Here is a 21753-nt window from a genome sequence, read left to right as displayed (position 1 = left end):
TGGATCTCGGGCGGTAACCAATCCCAGTAACTCTATGAAAAGAAGGTGATGAACAAGGCGTGACAAAGATGTCGTGATAATTTGTAACCGCAAAACACAACGAAACAAAATCTCAAGTCCAAACGGAGGTAGAACTCTAGGGTAAAGGAGGCGACGACGAGTCTCAGTTCCATGGGTCAGTTGTCCAGGGATGCTACGATCGAGGTTACGTAACACGGGGTGTGACAGATCATGCAGTACAACTTCTCAGCGGTCACTCCCTTGTTCATCAACTGATCATCGAGTTCCCTGACGAAGCAATCGTAATGCACGTAGTGACGACAGCACTTGGTACGAGCGCAGGTTTCGGTTCTAAGGATGACTTTCTTACATAGGGTGCATGTTATACTCACTGCTTCTTCATGTTGATCCATCTGTTGGTTCATCTCCTCGTCGGTCAGCTCTTGTGCCATGATTTTTTCCAGCGCTCGATACAAGTCAAAAAACTCAGAGTGACCTGAACGGTTCGAACCGATCTTTTTATACTTACGGTAAAATTGGATCCCAGGTCGCACTCGACCCGGACCCAGTCTCCGACCGGGAGGGGGGATACCCCCTATCCCCCGGGTATGCCTAGATCACGTGATGTCGGCCTTTTTCGTTTGATTGGTGCATGATGGGCATAAAGCGAGATGCGCATTTGGCATTTTTTCGGTTTTTGGTGATGGAGACCGAATCCGGGCACGTCAGTCGCCGCCGAACTCGAAGTCAGTCTCCCGAGGGATCACCGAGACGAGGACGTCGTCGGCGTCGTGCCCGATCACACGATGACGACGAACCACCGAGACGCAGTCGTCGCCTTCGGGGTCAGATACCCGAAGAAACACCGATTCAACAAGTGTGTTTTATTTGTCAGAGAGATATTCACATTGATTCTCTGGCATCGTGCCGACGTACTCCTTGCTGCGGCGTGTTCATGCATCGGCGATGCTACTGGGAGATGGAGAGACGGTCTATGACCTGCGGCAACTGCCGACGCGTGATCGGCGATGGTCAGCCTGAGGTCGTGTTGGAAACCGACGAGGAAATGGAGGAAGAGGAGCCCCCGTTAACGGCAGGTGCGAATGATCGTTTAGTTAGAATGGATCGAGAGTTGGAGCGATATCGCAGTGAGGGTAGACCTTATCACTGTCATCACGAGGGCTCGTACTTGTGGAATGATTTACCGTATGCCATCGACCCCGGCATTTGGACACGTTATTATACCTTTGTCAGAAATTTCGTGACTCTGTATCGGGATCGAGACCTGTACATTCACGGTTGTGTGCGTCTCCCCGTGGAACCGACCCGAGAGATTAGAAGTTAACTGTACCGTCTGTTCATTTACAACACTCCGTACTATACGTATAACTTGATCCGAATTCAAAGGTTCAGACTCTACTTCAGGCGCGTGGAGAGACAAAGGGATATTGAGATTCGAGAGCTGTGTCTCTTACCCTTTCCCGGCGGACCCTCGTTTTACCACGAGGACGGACTATGGACCTGACACTGTCTTTTTTCGTTTTTGCAGTGGACGAGCAACGCAGATTGATTCATGAGGACCTTGGACATTTCAGAGACAATGGAAAACCCTTCGAGACGCACAATTCCTTGACGCGTTCGTGGAATCATTTGCCTTATCACCTTCCCGTCACGGTGTGGTTCCAGTACTACCGCGAGATGGAGAACTTTGTGCGATCCTCGGAGGGACGAAGTCCCATGTACATTCACGGCACCGTATTCTTTCCCTTTAGTGTCATTTCGTACGATCATATACGCATGGAGGTGTATCGCATGTTTTATTTCAACACCCCTTATAGAGTGTTCAATTTCACCTCCAGAATTAGGTTTCGGTTGTTATTCATCTCTTCGTCGACGTTCGGGGACCAAATAAGGATCGAACGTTTGTTTGTGACATCGAATGCCTCGGATACTCTGTACCACAATGGCATGGCGTGCGAGACTTGAAGAAGAAAACAAAAGAGACTCTTTTTGAAAAAACAACAAAGCGTGTAACTTTAATGATTACAGCATCAACAATAAAAGTTTTCCAACGTTTTTTCTTGTCTTAGGCAGAGTCATATTTCAGTCCCTTTCTCCAAGGTTCGAAATCTTCCCATCCTTCTTGTAACTTTTGGGCTTCTGTCTGCTTGGCCTTCTTGTACGTCTTGCCCTTGCCCTTGCCTTTGGGACTGTAACCACCGTCGTCGTCTATGTATTTCTCGGCGACACCGATGGATCTTAAGAACTCTTTTTGCGCTTCGGTCATGAGTTTACCTGGGGCTGATTTGGCAGTTGGTTTGGGTGGTACGGTTGGCTTCTTGCCTGGAGCTGATTTGGCAGCAGATGGTTTGGTATATTTGAACTCCTTTTTGAAACCTGACGTGGAAGGTGTGGCGGGTTCTTGTTTGATGACCACGGGGGCTGCGGGGGGTTGGTTGACGCCCTTCATGATCTGTTTCAACAGACGTTCGACGGGTGCGTCGGCCATGCCTTCGGGTTCTATCGTTCCTTGGTATGTGGGAGTGCCGCGTATACCCGTCCGTATACGTTTCACCAGTTTGACTTCATCGTTTGCCATGGGTTTGGTCATCTTGACGGCCATGCTGGCGGGGATACGTTTGTCTTTCAGGATGAGATCTTCTTCGGCGGCCAAACGTCCCGCTTTGTTCAACAAGGCGCTCTGGGTGATCTTCCCCTTGTAATAATCTTGCAAACGATTGAATTCGTGAACGGGTACCATCATGACTTCGTTCATACCTTCGGCTGACTCAGGGTCGTGTCGGGAAACTCGGACAATTCTCTCAAGGCCGTCTCGTAACAGTCTTGCCAGTACCGTATGGATTCGTCTTTCTTTTCCAACTCGAGTTCAAGACTTTGAACGGTTCGCTTGCCTTTACCGCACTCCCTGCACAACTCGATGCACCCACCGGGCGGTGTGGTATCTCGTTTCGTTTGACAGGTTTGGCAGAAGTCACTGAACTTTAAAGCCATGTACTCTTGATACAGGTCGTGGTACTTCTTGTTCAAGTAATCGTACGAGTCTTTCCATCGGGCTTCGCGACGATTTGCATCTTGCAACAACTGCACGAGTTTAGGAATGGTATTGGACTCGTCTTCTCTCGGCGGGAAATTGGGTATGACGTCGATCCCCTCCAAAGGGTAACCGTCTTCGCCGCGTCCTTTCACCGTACACAACATGCTTTGAAACAACCGTGTAATCCGCTCCAGAACCCCGCTCCGTTCTGACTCAGGAGATGCTCTCTTCGACGCTTGAGAGAGTTTTTGCGTCTACCCACTTCGCGCAGAACCTTTTTATGTCTTTTCAGTTTCCCATAAGTCGTTGCGTCGATGGGGATCCTCTTTTTCAGCAAATTGAGAACCATCTCGCTGATGGCGTTGATCTGATCTCTGTCGGCGAATTGCAACATCCGTTGACGTTTGTTCCGATTGGCTTCTTTCAGGACGCCCGTCAAGAAACGACGTTGTCGTCGCAACCGCTTCATCGTTCACGTCTAACTTCCGGTTGACTCGTCACGCTCTTTTATTCACAAGTCTTGGAGAAGGTCCAACACTGTACTGGCCACGGTGGTGACCAGTTTACCAAGACCCTTTCCCCTTTGGACCCTCCTCCTTCTTCCTACTCCCACTCGACGTAATCCCACGCGTCGTCTCCTTCGCCTTCTCCTCACCATGACGTGTTCTGACACGCACGCACTTTTCCCATTGAATGACGTAGGCAAGTGATCACGTGTCCTTTTTATAGAGGCACGTATGAACGTTTCAGGGAATCCAATACCGCCAATTATTCATATCCAACCACTTTTAAACCTCGGTTGTTTACTGTAATAATGTCCAAGTGACTTGAATGCTTTACTTATCATGCTGCCAAGACCTTTTCCCCTTTGGGTCCTCCTCCTTCTACGTACTCCCACTCGCCGTTGTCTCCTTCGACTTCTCCTCGCCATGTCGGGTTTCCACCTTGAATGATTCACGAAGGGATCGCATGTCCGTTTTTATAGAGGCGCGTGAACGAATCGTGTTTCGTAGTCTCGAAGGTACCGGTCGTACGTGGGAGGTGTGAAATCCGTCACCACGTCGTCCAACGTTTGCATCTTGATCAAAAACCCATCCAATTCCTCCACACCGCCCAGAGCGTAGTTCCGCAGTTCAGTCAACGTCTTTTCGTACGTCGTGTAAGCGAATTGAGTCATGTCCATCTTGAGCGAATACTTCTTTAATTCGTTCCATCCTTTCAGCACAGTGGCCAAAGCCGTCAATCCTACCGCCACGTACCCATCTTTCCACACGGATCCCACGACGATGCTCGCTGCCACAGTCAGTAAGGCCAGTCCGTTGAGAATGGCGTTGCACAATTTGTAGTAACCGAACATCTGCCTTCGACACCACCAATACTTGTGGTAGAAAGCGTACAGTCCATCCAAACGTCTCAACATGTCCAAATCCACCACAGAGGTGAAAGGTTCATCCAATAAACAGACCGAAGTACTCATGACTCTTTTCCAACCAGTGCCAAACGTAGTCTGACTTTCTGTCGGGACGTTCGATCCTTTTAGCTTGTTGCTTGTATTCCCAGATCTCGTCCTTGAAGGCGGTTTCTACGGATTGGTTCAGGATATCCTGGACTTGTCTGTAACTATCGCACTCGTCCGCGATACGTTTCATGTCTTCGTGATCCATGCTGGTCGCATCCCAGTAAGAGCGGGAGCATCGACATAGATGCAGGAAGTAGGGGAACCACTTGACTTCGCTTCTCATCATGTTGACGTTCTCAGTTTCGTACACTGGTCGAATTGCGAGTCACCGTAGGACGTTGTCCGTTCTTATAGGTAGTCGTGATCGTATTCGTAGTGGTGATGCCTGCGATTCGTCGACCCGCCGCCGTCTGTTGTTGTTGGCGCAAAATCTCCTCCAATTGTTGTTGCATCTGGGCTTGGTCGAGAACACGGGTGCCTCGCCTTCTTTCTCCGCGACCCGATCGAATCGACGAAGGCGGTGTGGAGTCACCACCACCACCACCACTTCCACCCCCACCTCCACTTCCACCTCCTCCGCCTCCGCCTCCTCCTCCGCCTCCGCCTCTGCCTCCGCCTCTGCCTCTGCCTCTGCCTCTTCCACCGCTACCACTAGCGCTACTTCTTCTGCGGCTTCCGGAATCGCTGGAGGACGTCGGTGTATTTTGACGTGGGACGCGTCTCGGTCGTTTCCCTCCTCGAACGGCTCGTGCCAAAGGTGTGGACATTGTTATCATGGGTGCCCCGACACCCGTCGTGACATTGGCGCGCGACACGGATCCAGCGCTACCGACACCCACCGTGACGTTGGTCTGTGGCGCACCTGAGCCAGCGGTGCCTACTCCGACGGTCGAGACGTTGGGCAGGGGTGGTGTCGGCAGTGACGATAGCGGTGAAGGAGGAGTGTTCAGACTCGTACCCACACCCGCTGCAGACGGAATCGGAGTACTCGTTCGAGTCAAGGGAGTCCAAGGCGAGTAATCTTCCAGAGCCGAGAAGTTGAAATCGTCACTACCATAAGAGCTCATTTTTATCCATGTACCTTTCTCTTTCTATCTTCTTCTCGGCGAGTTCTCGTTGCTTATGAACCAAATAGTCGAAACCTTCCCCATTATATGCGTTTATGATGGACCGTACATGACGGTAACTCTCGCATTCCGTGACCTGTCTCATCGGTTCGTAGTCCAGCTCGTGGGGATTCATGCAGTATTTGAGCCTGTTTTTACACAGGTGAATGAATAGCGGAAACCACTCGACTTCGCTCCTCAACATGACGGGGTTGCAAACTGATGGCATCGTACGAATCCTTCGTCTTTTAATACGTGACTGAGAACGCGTTGATCGTCCTGACTGGCTGGATGGAGATCCAATAGCATGTAACCGTAAGGTCGATCGGTGACCTTGCGAAACGTGTCCAACACCTCCTGCCATTGCGTGGGAAACGATTGCAGAAGTAAATTTCGTATCCCCAACTGATCCCGAGGGTTCTTGAAAGCCGCGATGTAATGAGCGTTACGGGAAATGGTCTTGGCGAATTTTCCGTTAGGGAATAGATCCTGACACAAGTAAATCACCGTGATGTTCCGATGATGCGAGTGTTTGGTGAAGAGATCCAACACGCGCTTGTCGTTACCGCCCTCGTCCATCAGATCGTCCAAGACCAACACACCCCCTCCAGGAAACCATCGGGGTAACTGGTCGCTGTCGGGGATGCCTTCGTAAAACTTGACTCCACCTTTCTTGAGCTTTTGGAAACCGTCTTGCCACGATCCGTAGCAGTAATGAATACTCTTCGGTGTTTGTTGGAACAAGTCGCCGTTCTCCAAGAGCAGTTTGGTCGTGAACACCGTCTTGCCGCACCCCGACGGACCCGCTATCAACAAACTCGACGGTGTGTGAAATCGAAACGCTTTGCGTCGTTCCATGATCTTGAAATGGTCCAGGGTCTAGAGACGCTCCGTTTTTATCCGAACAACTTGGCCAATGGGGTCTTGACGGCAGGGATGCGTTTCAACAGACCCAATAGGGTGACCTTACGATTGAAACAGATGGGTTTTTTCTTGGCACGACTCTTGGGACGCCCTTTTTTCTTGGCAGGCGCTGATCTCTTTTTCCGAGGTTTTTTCTTGACGAATTTACTCAAATCTCCAAACTTGTCTTCGTACCAATGCCTCTTTTTCATTCTTCTTTTCCTATCTTCTTTCACGGAAAGCTTCGGCTTGGCGGGTGTGGCTCTCTTGGGTTTCCTACGCGTGGTCACCGTCGCGGGTAATGCACCGGTGTCCAGGACGGACGGCGGTTGAAAAGACACTTGTCTTTTGGCGGGTTGAAGTATTTTCAGATTGAGCTTCCGTTTTGGCGGTTGGTTTTTCTTGAAATGAGCCTCACTGGGTTGAGGCGTCTTTCCACCCGCTTTTCCATAGCGTTTTTCCAACCTGGCTATCACGTCGTCCAAATGTCTATGCCCTTGAAACTGAAGAGCCATGATGTGTCTTGTTTTGTCAGTAAATCCATAATGAACCATTTTATTTTCCTCCGTCCCTTTTTATGCACTCACAAAGTGATGGCGTAAGGACTTAGTGCCAATACGGGGTAACACCTGTAATCTCTACTAGCGTTCGTTTGAAGTCTGGCTTTCGAGCGCAAGTGGAACAGAACGTATCGAAGCCAATGATCTTTTTCCCGGTCCAGTATGAATCGGACTCGACGGTAACTGTCGCAATCCAAAATGCGTTCCATGACCTGTCGAAGAGGATTGTCCGAGGACAATTTCGTACTCTCTTTTCGACACAGTTCTAAGAATCGAGGGAACCATCGGACTTCACCACGCAACATCCTTTTCTCGAAAATGAACATCTTTTATTTCGAACAGCTTACTTTATAACAAATGACGCACTCCTCTGGAGGAACCGCACGTGTCCTGGTGACACGTGGTTTTACAAATCTTGCGCCAATCCAATTCGTCCACGATCAGACGTTCTAACATCTGTCCTACTTTACGATCGTTCTCCACAAACTCGTTTTTCTTAAAACGATTCAAGAACTCGTTCATGTCACGACCTTCGGCTCGGTCGATCAGGAACATCAGGGCGTAACTACCGCAACTCTGACTGAACAGGGACTGTAGACTCTTGCCGTTGTGAATCTGGTACTTGAAATGACGGTCCAACCAGGCTTGGATCGGTCCGGCAGTGACGTACGTGTCCAACGATAGACCGTAACTGTCCAGGATCTCGCACTTGTTCTTGTCTGCCCACAAAGCGATCCAATGAAATCCCGGTTTGTCGTGAGGGTCCGTGTTCACGATGTAAGCGGTCGGTCCCTCTTGAGGTACTGTCCTCGGAAGCCGATCGCAAGGGACCGTGCCGTGAAAAACACAGCAGAGCGACGGATTCGTCCGTGCCAAATAGTCCAACTGTAAATTATTCAAGGCTACTGTCTCCATTTTTTTCTTCTTTCTTCTCACTGGTACACGTCGTAGAGGACGACTCGGTTCTCGTTGATCTCCAGCATGTTCTCGAATTCGCCGTACAACAAGATGGTCAGGTTTGAGCCTGGATTGTCTGCAAAATCGATCACCAGACGCAGTTCACCTTCCTGCTGGGGGTTCAACACTGGACTGTCCAAACATCCATTGGCCGTGTTATCAAATACAAACAGGTTGCATCTCTTGCCGTGTCCCCAGTCCTCTTTTGTGATCATGTTTCCTTTTCCTCTGCACAAAGCTCCTGAGGCTTTGAGGAATCTTTGGTAACCTCTCAGATCTTTACTGGTATCGTCGTGTTTGAGCTCCAAGGTCTCGTAGGGGTACTCTTCACCTCTCACCAATTGTTTGATGGAAGAGAGATTGAATTGTTCAAAACTGAACGGATTGATGGTAATAGTTCCATTGAAGGCTGTTTGTTTCATCAACACCACCACTAACCGATTAGGCAATTTACTGTGGAAAGGATTGCTGCACTCGAAATGACGATTGTCGTTGGGATGCGAGTAAGTGCGAATTTCACCTCTCACCGTGGGGTAAGTAGCCACTCTTCCGCCTTTCATGCTGGTCATGAGTTCTCGGTACACCGAGGGAGTCACTCTCACTTGAGACAGGAACAATCTCACTTTCACGTCGGCTTCAGTCAGTCTGAGACTATCGGCACCAGCCCATCGGACTGTCCACAGAGCCGGGGCATTGAAGTACATGTCGATCTGGATCTGTACGCCGGGTACCAGTAACTTGCTGAGATAAAACACTTCCAGGTAAGGTTTGAACCTCAAAGTCACTCTCTTTCCACCGAAAAACTGAATTCGACTTTGAACCATGTTCTTGAGATCCTGGGGCAAAGCAGCATAATCGGCGTGAGCAGGATCCAACTTATTGGCTGTCATCACATCGGCTTCTCCGCGACTGGGTACACCGAGACAATTGTACCAACCCTCGGGTGCCAGGATCGTGTTACCGTCGTCTCGGTCGTGGTTCAACAACGCTTCGATGTAGGCTTTGTAGTGGTAAGTATCGGTCTGGGGGCTGATGAGAGTCCCATTCAATCTCACATTGATCTGTTTGAAGAGGGTGTGGACCAGATTGTTGGCGAGTCCGAGAAGAGTCGCTTGTGCCAAATTACCTCCGCCAGCCAGCTTGACGGCCAACTCCACTTCGAAGAAACTCTCGTTCAAGTCGATGAAGTCTTCTTGAGGATCGATTTGGAAGGTCACCGGGTTGATCCCCGTATTGAACGGATTGATTCTCACCTCACGTCGCGACGACATGCTGAGATCCGTGGGAGGCGTGGTGAACAGGTCCAGGCGAGGGTTACGAACCCCCGCCGATCTAGCGTGAGCCACGAGGTCCGTCATCGTCGTCTACGGCGTCTTTTTCGTCTCCTTCTCAGTGCCGACTTTACCCAACGGTAGTCCGGTAGTTTTGAACGTCTCCGGAAGAGCGAACCCCCTTTATACGTACGTATCCCTCCGGGGAGACGTCTCACGCGTCTCGAGTAGATGGGAATCATGATCCAAACAGGTCTTTTCTTCTTCTCTTACCACCAAACACGCGTTGGAACTCTTCCGTCGCTTTACGTTTCCCGGAGCGTATGGCTCCCCGCTTTAACCCAGCGAGTGCACCTTTCCAATTGGGCTTTCCTCCTTTGCCACCCGATTTTAAACCTTTCAGACCCTCCATGGCCGATTCTTTCAGAACGTCCTTGAGAATGCCGGGACCACGTTTCTTGAGTCCTTTCCAAACCTGACCGAATATGCCAGATCCCGATTGGTATCCGTCGGGATGAAACCGTACCAAAGTTCCCCCGATCATGATTTCATAAAGTGTAACGTCACGATCGTATTGCCGGCTCCAAAGGTCGTCAGTTCTCCAGTTGCCTCAGCCACTTGCACCTCTATAATGTTCAGTACCTCATTGCGCACGGGAATATATTGAACGTGAACGGGATCGAAGTACTGAGTACCTTCGCCTCTTCGAATCAAGTTGACCTGTCTCAGTAAATCCGTGACTTGATTTCCCACCACACTTCTACCTCCCGCGTTAGTGTAGACGAGCACAGATCGCGACTTTTCTCCCATCACCATCTCGAAGGCTTCGTTCAGGTTCATAAAACGCCAATTGCAATAGATGCTGAGTGTTAAAAAATCGTCATCTCCTCTATCCGAGTGAACATTCCAAAAGACATATTTTCCGTCTTTGTCTTTTATGTCCCCTTGGGCGCTGAGGTCCGGAATGACATCGTCGTCAAATTCTACCTGCAAGTTAGGTCCCAGATCGTAACCACCGCCGTCTTTCTTTTCGAGCCATCCCATTTTCAAAGCCAGTTTGGCAACGATGTTCAATTCGGGGATCATACTGGTAGGACGTACGATGTCTTTGTTGTCCATGACTAGGTCTTCACCCTCCCACTTGAACTTGATGTAGGATCTCTTCCCGTCGTTTCCGACATATTTGGCTCCAAATCTGGGACCGTCGAACGCGAAGATGCGTTGTCGCTCGAAATAGGCGATCATGGATTTCATGAGTCCAACACCGTTCACGTCGTAGAACACCTTTTTGAGTTCATCCTGGCCGAAGTAAGCTTCCGCATAAATGATGCGAGCATTCGGATCGTATCGCCTCCAGCTCGTATGGGTCAAGGTGGTGGTGGTGGGACCCTCAGGACCGAAGAAGGTAGGCAGCGTCACGCGCGCATCTGGCATGGAGATGCTAAACAACCCCACTTTCCATCCATGTCCTTCCAGGTGTATGGGATTGGGTAACCTGATCTTGAAACTGTTCGACTTGTTCTCCGGAAACTCGTTCTTACTGCCGTTACTGGGTAAAGTGATGTAAAAATCACGCATCCTCTCTCTTGAAATGCAGCGTGATCGTGGTCACACCCGACGCAAAGTCCACCAGTTGTCCGTCTTCCTCGGACACTTCAGTCTCGATAATGTCCAAAACGGCCGTACGCACCGGTAGATATAGGCTGTGTCTCGGTTGAAGGTCGACCACGTCCGGATCGTAACGCACTTGTTTCAACAGGGCCGTGACTTGATTTCCCGTCACCATACTCTGTCCCACATTCGAATACACGAACAAGGAACGACGATTGTTACCAAACGCTTCTGTGTAACTGCGATCCAGGTCCGTGAAGACCCAATTGATGAAACAACTCAAACGTAAGGTGTCCGGGTCGATCTTGTAAAATGTCTCGTCCCCGTCGTTCTGAGCTATGATCAAGTCCGTGGCCGTGGGGACGACTCCATTGGGAAATTCTTTCCTCAGGTGGGGTCCCAAGACGTAACCCGGTCGTCCGTTTTGCAAGGTTCCCATCTTGACCCATTTCATCTTCTTGGCCAATTCGATGCCGATGTTCATCTGAGGGTAGACGCGTTTACCATTGATCAGGAGACTGCGGCACGTTCTCGAATTGTCCAGGACGCATTCTCCCTGCTCGGCACGATGCATGACCGTGTACAGCAATTCGGTGGGATCGTCGGCTTTGCTCTTTTTCTTGTACAGGGTCACGTCGACATCCGTTCGATCTCCTAACCTATGCAGGTATCGATCACGTATCATGTTCATTAACTCGGTACCACTCCTAGGCGTGAATTCCAAATCGCCTTCTCGCGTCACTCCAGGGACCCGCGTGTATAGGTTTATGGTCGCGTTCACCATATCGATCCACCAGAATTCAAACAGAATAGATCTCTTCAAACCCATCTTACGCGTTGCGGACGGAAACGAGAGGTCGCTGATACCCACTTTCCAGTCAGGTTCTCTCAAATGTAACGGGTTCGGCAGACGGTTCTTGAAACTGTTGGCCTTGTTGTCCGCGAACTCGCTCGTGCTGGCATTGCTCATCAACTGCACGTAAAAGTCTTTCATTTTTTCGTCCTGGGCTTTTGGGTCACGTACAAGCCCCTTTTATCCACCCAACTGTCGTACTTGACTGGCCAACCTTTCCAACGCACCAAGACTTTATCCCCTTTTCGTTTGACGATCTTGTCGATGCGGAACAGATCGTCGTCTTTCACGTTCACCTTTTGCAAATCTTGCGCGTAAAACGTACCCTCGACCACCGTACCGTCCCATTCTTCCACCTTGTACGTGGTGACCCTCCCAGGACGCACCCTCCGTATCACAAACACCTCTTCGGTCCATCCGGGTAAATACCCTTTCTTGAACTGACGGAACTTCTTGTTAAGTCTCACACGATCCCCGACTTTGAGTTGCGGTTTCTTCAATTTCCCTTTTTTCTTTTTACCGTAAAGAGTCTCCCACACGTCCTCGCTATTGCCCAAAGTCACTTGATCGGGAGCCATCTTGATACTGCGATGATACGAGCGATTGTACCCTCGGACCAACTCTTGTAACACGGGCACATACGTCATCGTATTCTTCACGGTGAAGTACCGGTACATACGTTCCTTCAGGGTCCGATTGAATCGTTCCACCACACTGGATTTCGTATCCCCGCGCGTCGAAAAATGATGAATGCCTTTCTGCTTCATCAAATCCTGAAACGTCTTGTTGTAGAATTCCTTCCCGTCGTCCGTCTGGAGATTGAGGGGTTTTCTACCGCCTTTCAAGATCTTAGCCATGGCTTCCGTCACCGCTTTACCCGTCTTGCTCTTCAAGGGCTGGACCCAGGCGTGCTTGGAAAACACGTCCACCACCGTCAAGAGGTAACGATACCCTCGATTGTACCTCGAAATATTGATCACCTCGATCAGGTCGGCCGTCCACTGCTCGTCGATGCCGAACACCACCACCGGGACCGTGGGAAAACGACGACGTCTGGGTTTGTGCAACGTGTACCCCAAATCCCGTTGCAGGACCTCGCGAGCACGTCGTACCGAGATCTTATTGGCCTGGGCGAACCGCGTCAGACCGCCTAGACTACCGGGTCTGGAAGGATCCCGATACCGTCCCAATAACGTTCCGGTCGAAAGCGGCTTTTGCTTCTTCTTTTGACCTTTCTTCATAGTCGATAAAGTTTATACACGCACTGTCTCCACAACTCGAAACGTTGCTCCCGTACCTCGAGATACTTCTTAAATGAATCGGGTTGCCGTTTCAGCCACAAGATATAAACCACAAAACGCATCACGTTGGGTTCGACGTCGGTATAGTCAAACACCTCCAAGGGCGAATCGCTGAAATTGTAGGGGATGGGTTCACCCTTACCGTATCGCTCGTAGACACTAGTGCACTTGGAGCACAAGGTCGTCCAACACCATCGATCGTTCGCGGTCGTACACATTCTCGAGATCAACCAACTCAAGACATGAGACATAATGATTTGAACCCAATTCTTTATTCACACTTTCTTATATGTACAAAAACGTCGTGCCTGATTGGTTCTTACGTAAAAATCGACTCTGATTGGATAACACGAAAAAGAAGGCGAAAAAGACTTAGTCCGAATCTGAAAAGTAATGAGCATAGTCCGTGTCCTTACAAGACTGCCCGTACTCATTATCACAGTCTTCCTCATAGGTATCCATGGCATAATATTTACAATTTCTCCAATCACATTTACCGGGTCTCCACTTCAGGGCTTCCTCCTCGTCCCCCTTCACATAGAATGCTTGGCGCATACTCTCTCTACAATCACCACACAGGTCATCCTCATCCGCTTCAAGGGCACGGAAGAAAAACCGATCCTTCCACAGATCACGCTGACGCATGACATCGTAGATCAACTCTTCCAACTTCAGACACGTTTCCTTGTGAGCGCACCTGTTGAAAGTCAGTATCTCCTCCACCTTGGGACTCTTGTCCGACTCTCTTACCCGTCGTGACAAGTCGCGAGCGAACCGCAAGGGTTCAAACAGATCACGGATGACATCGCTCATCATGTACGTGAGGTGATCCGTGGCGATAAAACAGGCACGCTCGGCGTCCAGGGTGGGATCCCGACAATGAATGAATTTGAATTGACCGCTACCACTTCTGTACATCACACGACACCACTCACCGCAAAACAAAAACACATGTTCGTTCCTCTTCATCATCTCCAAAATCGTACCACCCCAGTCAGGACGACGTCTCATCAAGAGCTCAAAAGACCACAGACTATCGGGTATTTGACCTAACGGTTCGAAGAGATTGTCAAAAATGTACATGTCCACTCTGACATCCGGAATGGCATCGAGATCTCTTAAAGTGTGTACCTTCTGATCCACGATCTGCTCCACGAGGTCCCGAATCTGGTTCGAGTTGCTATAGTAAGTCATCTTGCCTCGTCAAACCTCTTTCTTCCTAGATACGACAATTCAGGATGGTACTCCGGGTCTCCCCAGTCAGTCAGGTGTCTTCGAAGCCTAATGAACAAGAGATCAACCACGTGTAATTCCAAGTTAAGTATCCTCGTATAGGACGATATTTCGCCTTCTTTTTCGATTGCGTCCAAATTGTCAGAAGCTCGATTCAAATATCGTCTCAGATCTTCAATGATCTCTTCAATGTCCTTGTCATTCAAAATCCTATGAGTCATCACCGCGTCGAGAGCAAGTCGAGAATGATTCGCTGCGTCCAACGGGCTCCTTTTATACCCGCGCTGTGGATCCACTTTCACTCCGTACTTTTCCCGAATCACGCGTCCCCTTTCAGATCCACCAATCGGAACGAAGACCGTCACATGATCCCATCACACCACACGTCACTGATTGGTCGTCAAAAACGTCCATAAAGTCGAACCACACATTCCATCACGAGTCACTTTTCTCAGCAATCGTCATGGATTCACACGACGAACCCGACAGTAAAAAAAGAAAAAAGAAAAAGAAGGAGGCGCGTAAGAAACTGAAACTGGTCATGCCCAAGAGAGTGGAAGGAGAAGGTAAACTACAATCCACCTTAGATAGCTGGTTATTCAAAAAACCTAGTTCCAGACTACGTTTCAAAGAGCGCGTCCTCTTCAAAGAAATCACCCCGGACTCGGTCAGTTGGACCACTGTCCCTCTCAAAGGCTTCTCGCAACCATGGAGCGCCTTTTCGATCAAACGCCAAGAATGTAAAAGCCAAATGAAAAGTAACCACGACAGGCGAAGGCAAAGACTGACTCCCAAAAACGTTAGAAAAACCACCCACATCCTAGAAACCATGCTACGAGAAAACACCTTGTTGGGATACTAACTCTATCTTACTCATATAGACTCTGAAAAGCTACCTGCCATTCAAGGCGGATGCATGACCGTGATCAGAGACTCACCTCCTCGAACCATTCAAGTCCTGGAAGCCGTGGGACTCGACAGATTCAAGAAAGACGACCTCGTAGAAGTACCACCTGAAGTGGATGACCGAGGAGAATTCACCGAAGTCCAAGTGTTGGAGGAATTCGACCCCGATCAGTTCCTGAACCAACTGAAACCCCAAGATTCCATCTGCCCACGTTGCATGGTACCCCTGACATACGGAAGCGTGCGAACCCCAGACGGTGGTACCTGGGAGTATTACCGATGCCCCTCTTCCAGATTCTACACCAAGTGTTATGTGACCTGTGGCGTCAAAGAGGTGGGCACTTACCTGAGACGCGTCGAAGAACAGACCCACCCCTGCTACAGGAACATCGACCCAGCTCGTTTCCGATGTCTATGCAACAAGTCCCTGGTCTTAGCCACCTCCCACTCTCAGTCCAACCCAGACAGGCTCTATCTCAAGTGTCCCAAGCGTACCTGCAAGTTCTTTCAATGGATCGACGAATACCCACGAGGAGTCGCCGAAGCCATACTGATTAACGGACAGGACCCAGACTAAGAAAGGCAGGGTAGCGCAGTGGAAGCGCGTTGGGCTCATAACCCAGAGGTCCGAGGATCGAAACCTCGCCCCGCCCATTTTTCCCAAAAAGACAGACACAGTTTTTTTGTAAAAAACACACTCCGATTTTTATTTCACAAATATTTACATGTTGGGTAATTTATCCTCTGCATCGATCATGGCTCTCATTGTCACTTGATTACAATGGTTGAAAGTACTATAATAAAAGTCAATTGTGAGAACATAGTGTCTCGCTGTCTTCTTCTGTCTCTTAGTCCACGTGGACTGAAAGGGCTCAAACCCGTAGCACAGCATCAGACGGTGATACGTAATACGGTCCACGGGCGGCTTCACTTTAAGGTCCCATACAAGGTTCTTATATATAGTACGGATCGAGTTGAATAAAGTTCTCCCGAAACACTTCTCGATTCTCTGGTACCTGCTTTGACTTCGGGTTCAGTTCTCCCTCTGCTCGTCCATAAAAAACAATATCTGGTGGAGCATCACCTCGAGCTGACTGGAATCTTTGAGCTGCGTCAGCCATCGTCGGCCCACCAACAAATCCCGGATGGGAAAGTTCATGTCCTCATAAAATCGGGTCCAGGGTGCCTGCATTTGATCAATGGCTTCCTCATACGTAGTACCAGGCTTTCTCGGCACATGGTTTTGTAGTCCAATCTCCCTCAAGGCCATATTGACGCTCAATACAAGTTCAAAACTCAGAGTGAAGATCGGGGGCGGCGCGGATTCGCCTTATGAAGATCCGTCCAGCCAATCACAGATCGAGACCAAGTCACGTGTTACCCAGACCCAGGGGATAGGGGGGTATCCCCCTACCACACCCCTCACGGTAGGAGACTGGACACCATTATAACGTGTGTATAAAATAAGCGAGTCGGACCGTCAAAGGCACTCTGAGTTATTTCAACTTGTATGAGCGCCCATTACAGAAGACTGTGGATACTCTCGTTGCTGTGGCTTCTCAAAGTACCAAGTGAGTATGGAAATATTAGAGCGGTGTAAAGCAGAGTTGACTACCTGGGAAAAGCGGGTGAGAGAGTGGATGAAGGACGAAGAAGAGACCCCTTTGTACAGGGACTTAGAACAACTTTCAGATTTCATCCGGGTGGCCCTGGACCAACTAGATCTCCTGGGGCTGGAAGAGAGGTTGGGCGTCCTTGACGAGGACGATACCAATGATTTGGTGATTCATGTAGACTGGGTACGCAGCACTTACCGACAATTACTTCAATTTTAGACATGGAACCCGAACCCCAGTGTTACGTATGCAAACAAACCAGACCATGCTGCCGCCTACCGCTCCTACAGTTGGGTAAACGTGGGACCCACGACAAATTCGTACGCCCACTCGCGGGACCACTGAGAGAAGCCTGGGGACTAGGGTGCGTCTGGGCTACCTGTTGCGGAGCCATCTATGGCGTGTATCCCAATTATGAGACCTCCCGTTACGAAGCCGTCTTCCTGGGGAGCCATTACGAAGAAGCCATGTCACGTGTCAAGCATGTGAAATCTTTTTATGCAGACAACATGGGCGCCAGTCATCAGGACTGTGCACACGTCCCACTCTGTAATAACAAGTGGAATGTCAAATAAAAAGTTGTTTTTGCTCTATTTTTCAGACTCCATGTCTCGATTTCCTAAATACGAATGTATATGGTGTAAGGAAGGATTCACTCCCAATCACAGTATCCAAGACTACTTCCTAACACTTTGTTGCAACCAATTCTTTCACGGATCCTGTAAAGCCCTACACACCTGGTGGTTGAAACCCTCCGAAAGACGCTGCCCTCATTGCAATACCGTGAATTTCGGACTGCCTCCCGATGACACTCCCAAAACCAAGTCCTAAAGAGGTAAGCGCTTCGATGGTCTAATGGTTAAGACGTCGAGTTGTGGCCTCAAAGACCCAGGTTCGATTCCTGGTCGGGGCATTAAAATTCTTTTTTATTCCCTTATAGAGACCCCTGGCCTGCAAAATCCGTTTGGACGAACCCCACCCCGACGAAGACGTTATGCTCCTCTTCCTAGCCCAACACTTTCCCTACCCCTGGTACATGCGAAGAGACCTCTCCAAAGTCTGGCCCTTCGGACGCGTGTTCGAATCCTCCTCAGGCCTTCACGGAGAATTTCTCACCCCACAAACCATGATGCTATCCCTCGTACATCTAGGAACCAATGACCTGCAAGCCCTAGAGACGATGAAAAAAATCACGCAACAAACCATGTACATTCTCTCTTTAAAGGATCTTTATTAGTTTTTGTTACAAGCATAAAATAAAAAAATGTTTTTTCACTCCTCTGGTGACGTCATCGTTTCGACAAAGGCTTGATACGCCAACTCTTCTCTGTTACCCCAACCACCCTTCCACTCTTTCCATCCGGCCTCAAAACTCTCCGGCAACCTCTCCAAACGCACAGGATCCTTTTCATCCAGAGACTCGTCCTCCAACATCTTCCTTGACATGGCTTGTCTGAACTGGATCACCTCATCCGCCAGCTTCGTTATCTCTTTCTTCAGGATGTTATCCGTACTGTCCCTAACGGAGCTTTTCATAATCTTTCCAAGAATACTATCCCTCACGGCATCCAACACTCTCGATGCAAACTCCTCTCTAGGAATGTCCTTTGGCAACGTCCCCGCAGGAATACTAACAACCTCCACCTTCGTCTTGCTCTCCTCCGAAGTCATCCTTTTTTCGCGTCGATCTCCAAAACAACAATGACAAACTCAACAACTCAACACCTTTTTATTCACACATGAACCTCGATTTCATGTTTACCTTATTTGGACATGTTGCCCTTATTTGGGCATGGGCGCCATGTTTGACCTACCTAGGCGCCATCTTGGATTTTACAATTTAAGAGAATGTATGGGAAAAACTTGGTCACGTGGTATGATCCCTGGCTCCTGATTGGTTACGGCCCCAACAGGCGCTATTGACTACTATGGTTTTTGCAGGGTTTAGGCAGGCCTTCTCTTAAATTTAGATCTTTTTTTCTAAGAGTCTCCATTTTACATTAACGTGGTCTTAACAGTTTTTCGAAAAGCCCCCATTATCTCATTTAAGTTGTTTTCACAGCCTTTGCAAGGTCCCCCTTTTTAATTTACATGTTTGTAACAGGCTATTTACAGCCCCCCACTGCACCCGTGCAACTTCTAGGTTTTCCATTTACATGGTTTTTACATGTTTCTTACAAGCTCCCTTTCTTTCATTTACATTGTTTTTACATGTTTCTTACAGGCCCCCTTTTTTTCATTTACATGGTTTTTACATGTTTCTTACAGGCTCCCTTTCTTTCATTTACATTGTTTTTACACGTTTCTTACAGGCCCCCTTTTTTTCATTTACATGGTTTTTACATGTTTCTTACAGGCCCCCTTTTTTCATTGACATGGTTTTTACATGTTTCTTACAGGCCCCCTTTTTTCATTGACATGGTTTTTACATGTTTCTTACAGGCCCCCTTTTTTCATTGACATGGTTTTTACATGTTTCTTACAGGCCCCCTTTTTTCATTGACATGGTTTTTACATGTTTCTTACAGGCCCCCTTTTTTCATTGACATGGTTTTTACATGTTTCTTACAGGCCCCCTTTTTTCATTGACATGGTTTTTAAATGTTTCTTACAGGCCCCCTTTTTTCATTTACATGGTTTTTACATGTTTCTTACAGGCCCCCTTTTTTCATTTACATGGTTTTTACAGGGTTACAAACATAACATTTCCAGACTTTTTACAGCATTCGCTTGAATTATTTACACGTTTCTTACATGGTTTAGCAAAGCAATTTACATGTTTTTTACAAAGGCAGAGACTGTAAAAGTGCGTAAAATATTTTACAGGTTTTTACATGTTCTTCAAATGATCATTGTCGACAAAGACAATGTAAATCACTATTTACAGAACATTTACATGCTGTACTAAAAGCTGTAAATTTCCTGTAAATTTATTTTACAAAACCCTAACATGTAAATTGTAATTTACAAAAAATGTAAATCAATATTTACATGCTGTAAATTAAAATTGACATGTCCATGTAAATTTTCAACTTTTCCAGTGCCTCTTGCTCTTTCTTAATTGTTTGTATAAGCTGTTTAAACGCAGCAGTAAGACCTCTGGTTTGGACAACTCTCCTAATTAATACAAAGCAGTCAGTGTGTAAATCACATAATTCACAGCTAAGGAATAACTATTGAGAGTTCCAGTAAACACCCAGTGAGATCTCCTTGCCTATATCTTTAAATGTAATTTGTGATAATCGGTATTGACATAAATTAATATTTTGCCGACAAGGAACGGAGAACTTGGGGGGGGGGGGTGGGGAGTAGTACGCGAAGGCTCGATTTCTGACCTCAAACGATCTAACGAGTCTATCGCTTCCCAACAGATGTCAGAGATTAAGAGGCTGAGGCGAGATTCCGTTCCTCACTTCAACAAAGAGAGCAATGAGGAGCAGTACAAAGCTATTAAAGATTCCGTTGAAGACGCCCAGATTGCCCTCGAAAGGAACGACGTCGAGAAGACCAAACAAGCCTTAGATAAAGGTATAGACCTGCTTTAAGAGCGTCTAAAATTAATCCTACTAGCTGATAAATCACAGTAAGGGTGGAAGACGGTCCTCGAATATAAATATCATGATCTCGCAGACGACGAAGAAGATGAGAAAAAGATATACAGGGCCGAATCCAGAGCAGCTACGTCCAGGAAGCGTTACAAATGTCCCTCGATCCGGCAAAGAAGTAATGTCATATCGACTTCAACAACTGCACAGCTTTCCGCCTCACAGCTACGCAATTTGTTTTCGCGTGTAAACCCGCAGCTTGCGTCTCAGAGATCAGCATCTGGTTTGTGCTTTGCTTGTGGCAAACCCGGGCATTGGAGGGCTTTCTGTCCTAATTTGCGGTTTAATGTTCCTTCTAATACCGGTCAGAGTCCCAAATGACCCACTTTGGATGTCGATTTCGAGCAAGACCTTGTTTATGAGGATAGCGACGAATTAGTTTTTCTTCGAGTCAATGGAAATTCTTTCGAGGTTAAATCCGGCGAGGACTATTTGCCCGTTAAAGGACGGCTACTTGGAGCCCTCGCATTCTGGAACGACATTTACGCGCCTCAATTTATCCTGGATGTTATTGAATATGGCTATAAATTACCGCTTCTTCAAATTCCTCCGCCCTTCACAGCTAAAAATAATAGTTCGGCTTTGGAGCAGCCAGCTTTCGTCGAAAGTGCTATCAACGATCCCATTATCAACGGTTGGGTCACTGAAGCGTTTGAGGCTCCTGTTACCATCAATACTTCGTCCGTATCTATTCAAAAATCAGGCAAAAAGCGTCTAATTTTAGACCTTCGCCACGTTAATCAGTTCCTTTATAAATGCCGATTCAGGTGTGAGGATTTGTCTTTTGCCAAAGAGATTTTGAATGCCGGAGATTTTATGTTTACTTTTGACTTAAAGTCTGGTTACCATCACGTGGAAATATTCCCGGAGCACAGGAAGTATCTATCATTTGCGTGGACATTTCCCTAAGGATGCACCAGATTTTTCCAGTTTTCTGTTCTTCCGTTTGGCCTCAGTTCCGCGCCTTATCTACATACTAAATTACTCGAGCCTTTAGTCACGAAATGGAGATCTGAAGCAAAGTCCATCGTGTTTATTTGGACGATGGTTTCGGAGCCGCTGCGGACAGGAATAAGGCAAAAAACGCTAGTTTGCAAGTACACACAGATCTTCTTAAATCTGGCTTTCTTCCCAACGAAGCCAAATGCGTTTGGGGGCCCACTCAGGTTATTACTTGGCTCGGAGCCGTTCTCAGCACTTCCCCTTCTGAAATTTCTGCCACTGACAAGCGGATTACCAGTTTACAAGAAGGCTTAGCGACTCTTTTGGCCATTTCCTCGTCTTGTCATCCAGTTCGTAAGCTTGCCTCTGCGGAAA

The 21753-nt window shown here is 48.2% G+C and overlaps 5 protein-coding genes and 2 pseudogenes across 5 annotated transcripts; 2 read left to right on the top strand and 5 right to left on the bottom strand.

Moving 5' to 3' along the window:
- Window positions 1-625: 625 nt before the first annotated feature.
- Window positions 626-2081, top strand: LOC149101064 (uncharacterized; annotated as a pseudogene).
- A 1858-nt stretch (window positions 2082-3939) lies between these two features.
- LOC149101063 (uncharacterized) lies at window positions 3940-4810 on the bottom strand. Its single transcript, XM_089276218.1, has one exon. The coding sequence runs from the start codon at window positions 4530-4532 to the stop codon at window positions 4035-4037; it is 498 nt and encodes a 165-aa protein (XP_089132344.1). The 5' UTR covers window positions 4533-4810; the 3' UTR covers window positions 3940-4034.
- On the bottom strand, window positions 4811-5748 carry LOC149101062 (uncharacterized). Its single transcript, XM_089276214.1, has one exon. It carries the CDS (start codon window positions 5579-5581, stop codon window positions 4811-4813), a length of 771 nt encoding a protein of 256 aa, XP_089132340.1. The 5' UTR covers window positions 5582-5748.
- A 2054-nt stretch (window positions 5749-7802) lies between these two features.
- On the bottom strand, window positions 7803-9461 carry LOC149101061 (uncharacterized protein F54H12.2-like). Its single transcript, XM_089276171.1, has one exon. It carries the CDS (start codon window positions 9396-9398, stop codon window positions 8016-8018), a length of 1383 nt encoding a protein of 460 aa, XP_089132297.1. The 5' UTR covers window positions 9399-9461; the 3' UTR covers window positions 7803-8015.
- Window positions 9462-13332: 3871 nt separating this feature from the next.
- On the bottom strand, window positions 13333-14343 carry LOC149101060 (uncharacterized). The gene has a single exon (XM_089276213.1). The coding sequence runs from the start codon at window positions 14268-14270 to the stop codon at window positions 13449-13451; it is 822 nt and encodes a 273-aa protein (XP_089132339.1). The 5' UTR covers window positions 14271-14343; the 3' UTR covers window positions 13333-13448.
- A 3695-nt stretch (window positions 14344-18038) lies between these two features.
- On the bottom strand, window positions 18039-18753 carry LOC149101059 (uncharacterized). The gene has a single exon (XM_089276221.1). The coding sequence runs from the start codon at window positions 18500-18502 to the stop codon at window positions 18104-18106; it is 399 nt and encodes a 132-aa protein (XP_089132347.1). The 5' UTR covers window positions 18503-18753; the 3' UTR covers window positions 18039-18103.
- Window positions 18754-20140: 1387 nt separating this feature from the next.
- On the top strand, window positions 20141-20767 carry LOC149101058 (uncharacterized; annotated as a pseudogene).
- The last annotated feature ends 986 nt before the right edge of the window (window positions 20768-21753 follow it).

Source organism: Orbicella faveolata, unplaced genomic scaffold (genome assembly GCF_042242905.1).
Source record: "Orbicella faveolata isolate gen_17 unplaced genomic scaffold, um_ofav_v1 contig_4, whole genome shotgun sequence".
NCBI classification, from domain to species: Eukaryota; Metazoa; Cnidaria; class Anthozoa; order Scleractinia; family Merulinidae; genus Orbicella; species Orbicella faveolata.
This window is presented reverse-complemented; position numbering and strand designations above follow the sequence as displayed.

What these genes read in the sequence shown, in the direction of transcription:
- LOC149101063 (XM_089276218.1), bottom strand. Translation starts at nt 4,532, where the DNA reads ATGAGTACTTCGGTCTGTTTATTGGATGAACCTTTCACCTCTGTGGTG.
- LOC149101062 (XM_089276214.1), bottom strand. Translation starts at nt 5,581, where the DNA reads ATGAGCTCTTATGGTAGTGACGATTTCAACTTCTCGGCTCTGGAAGAT.
- LOC149101061 (XM_089276171.1), bottom strand. Translation starts at nt 9,398, where the DNA reads ATGACGGACCTCGTGGCTCACGCTAGATCGGCGGGGGTTCGTAACCCT.
- LOC149101060 (XM_089276213.1), bottom strand. Translation starts at nt 14,270, where the DNA reads ATGACTTACTATAGCAACTCGAACCAGATTCGGGACCTCGTGGAGCAG.
- LOC149101059 (XM_089276221.1), bottom strand. Translation starts at nt 18,502, where the DNA reads ATGACTTCGGAGGAGAGCAAGACGAAGGTGGAGGTTGTTAGTATTCCT.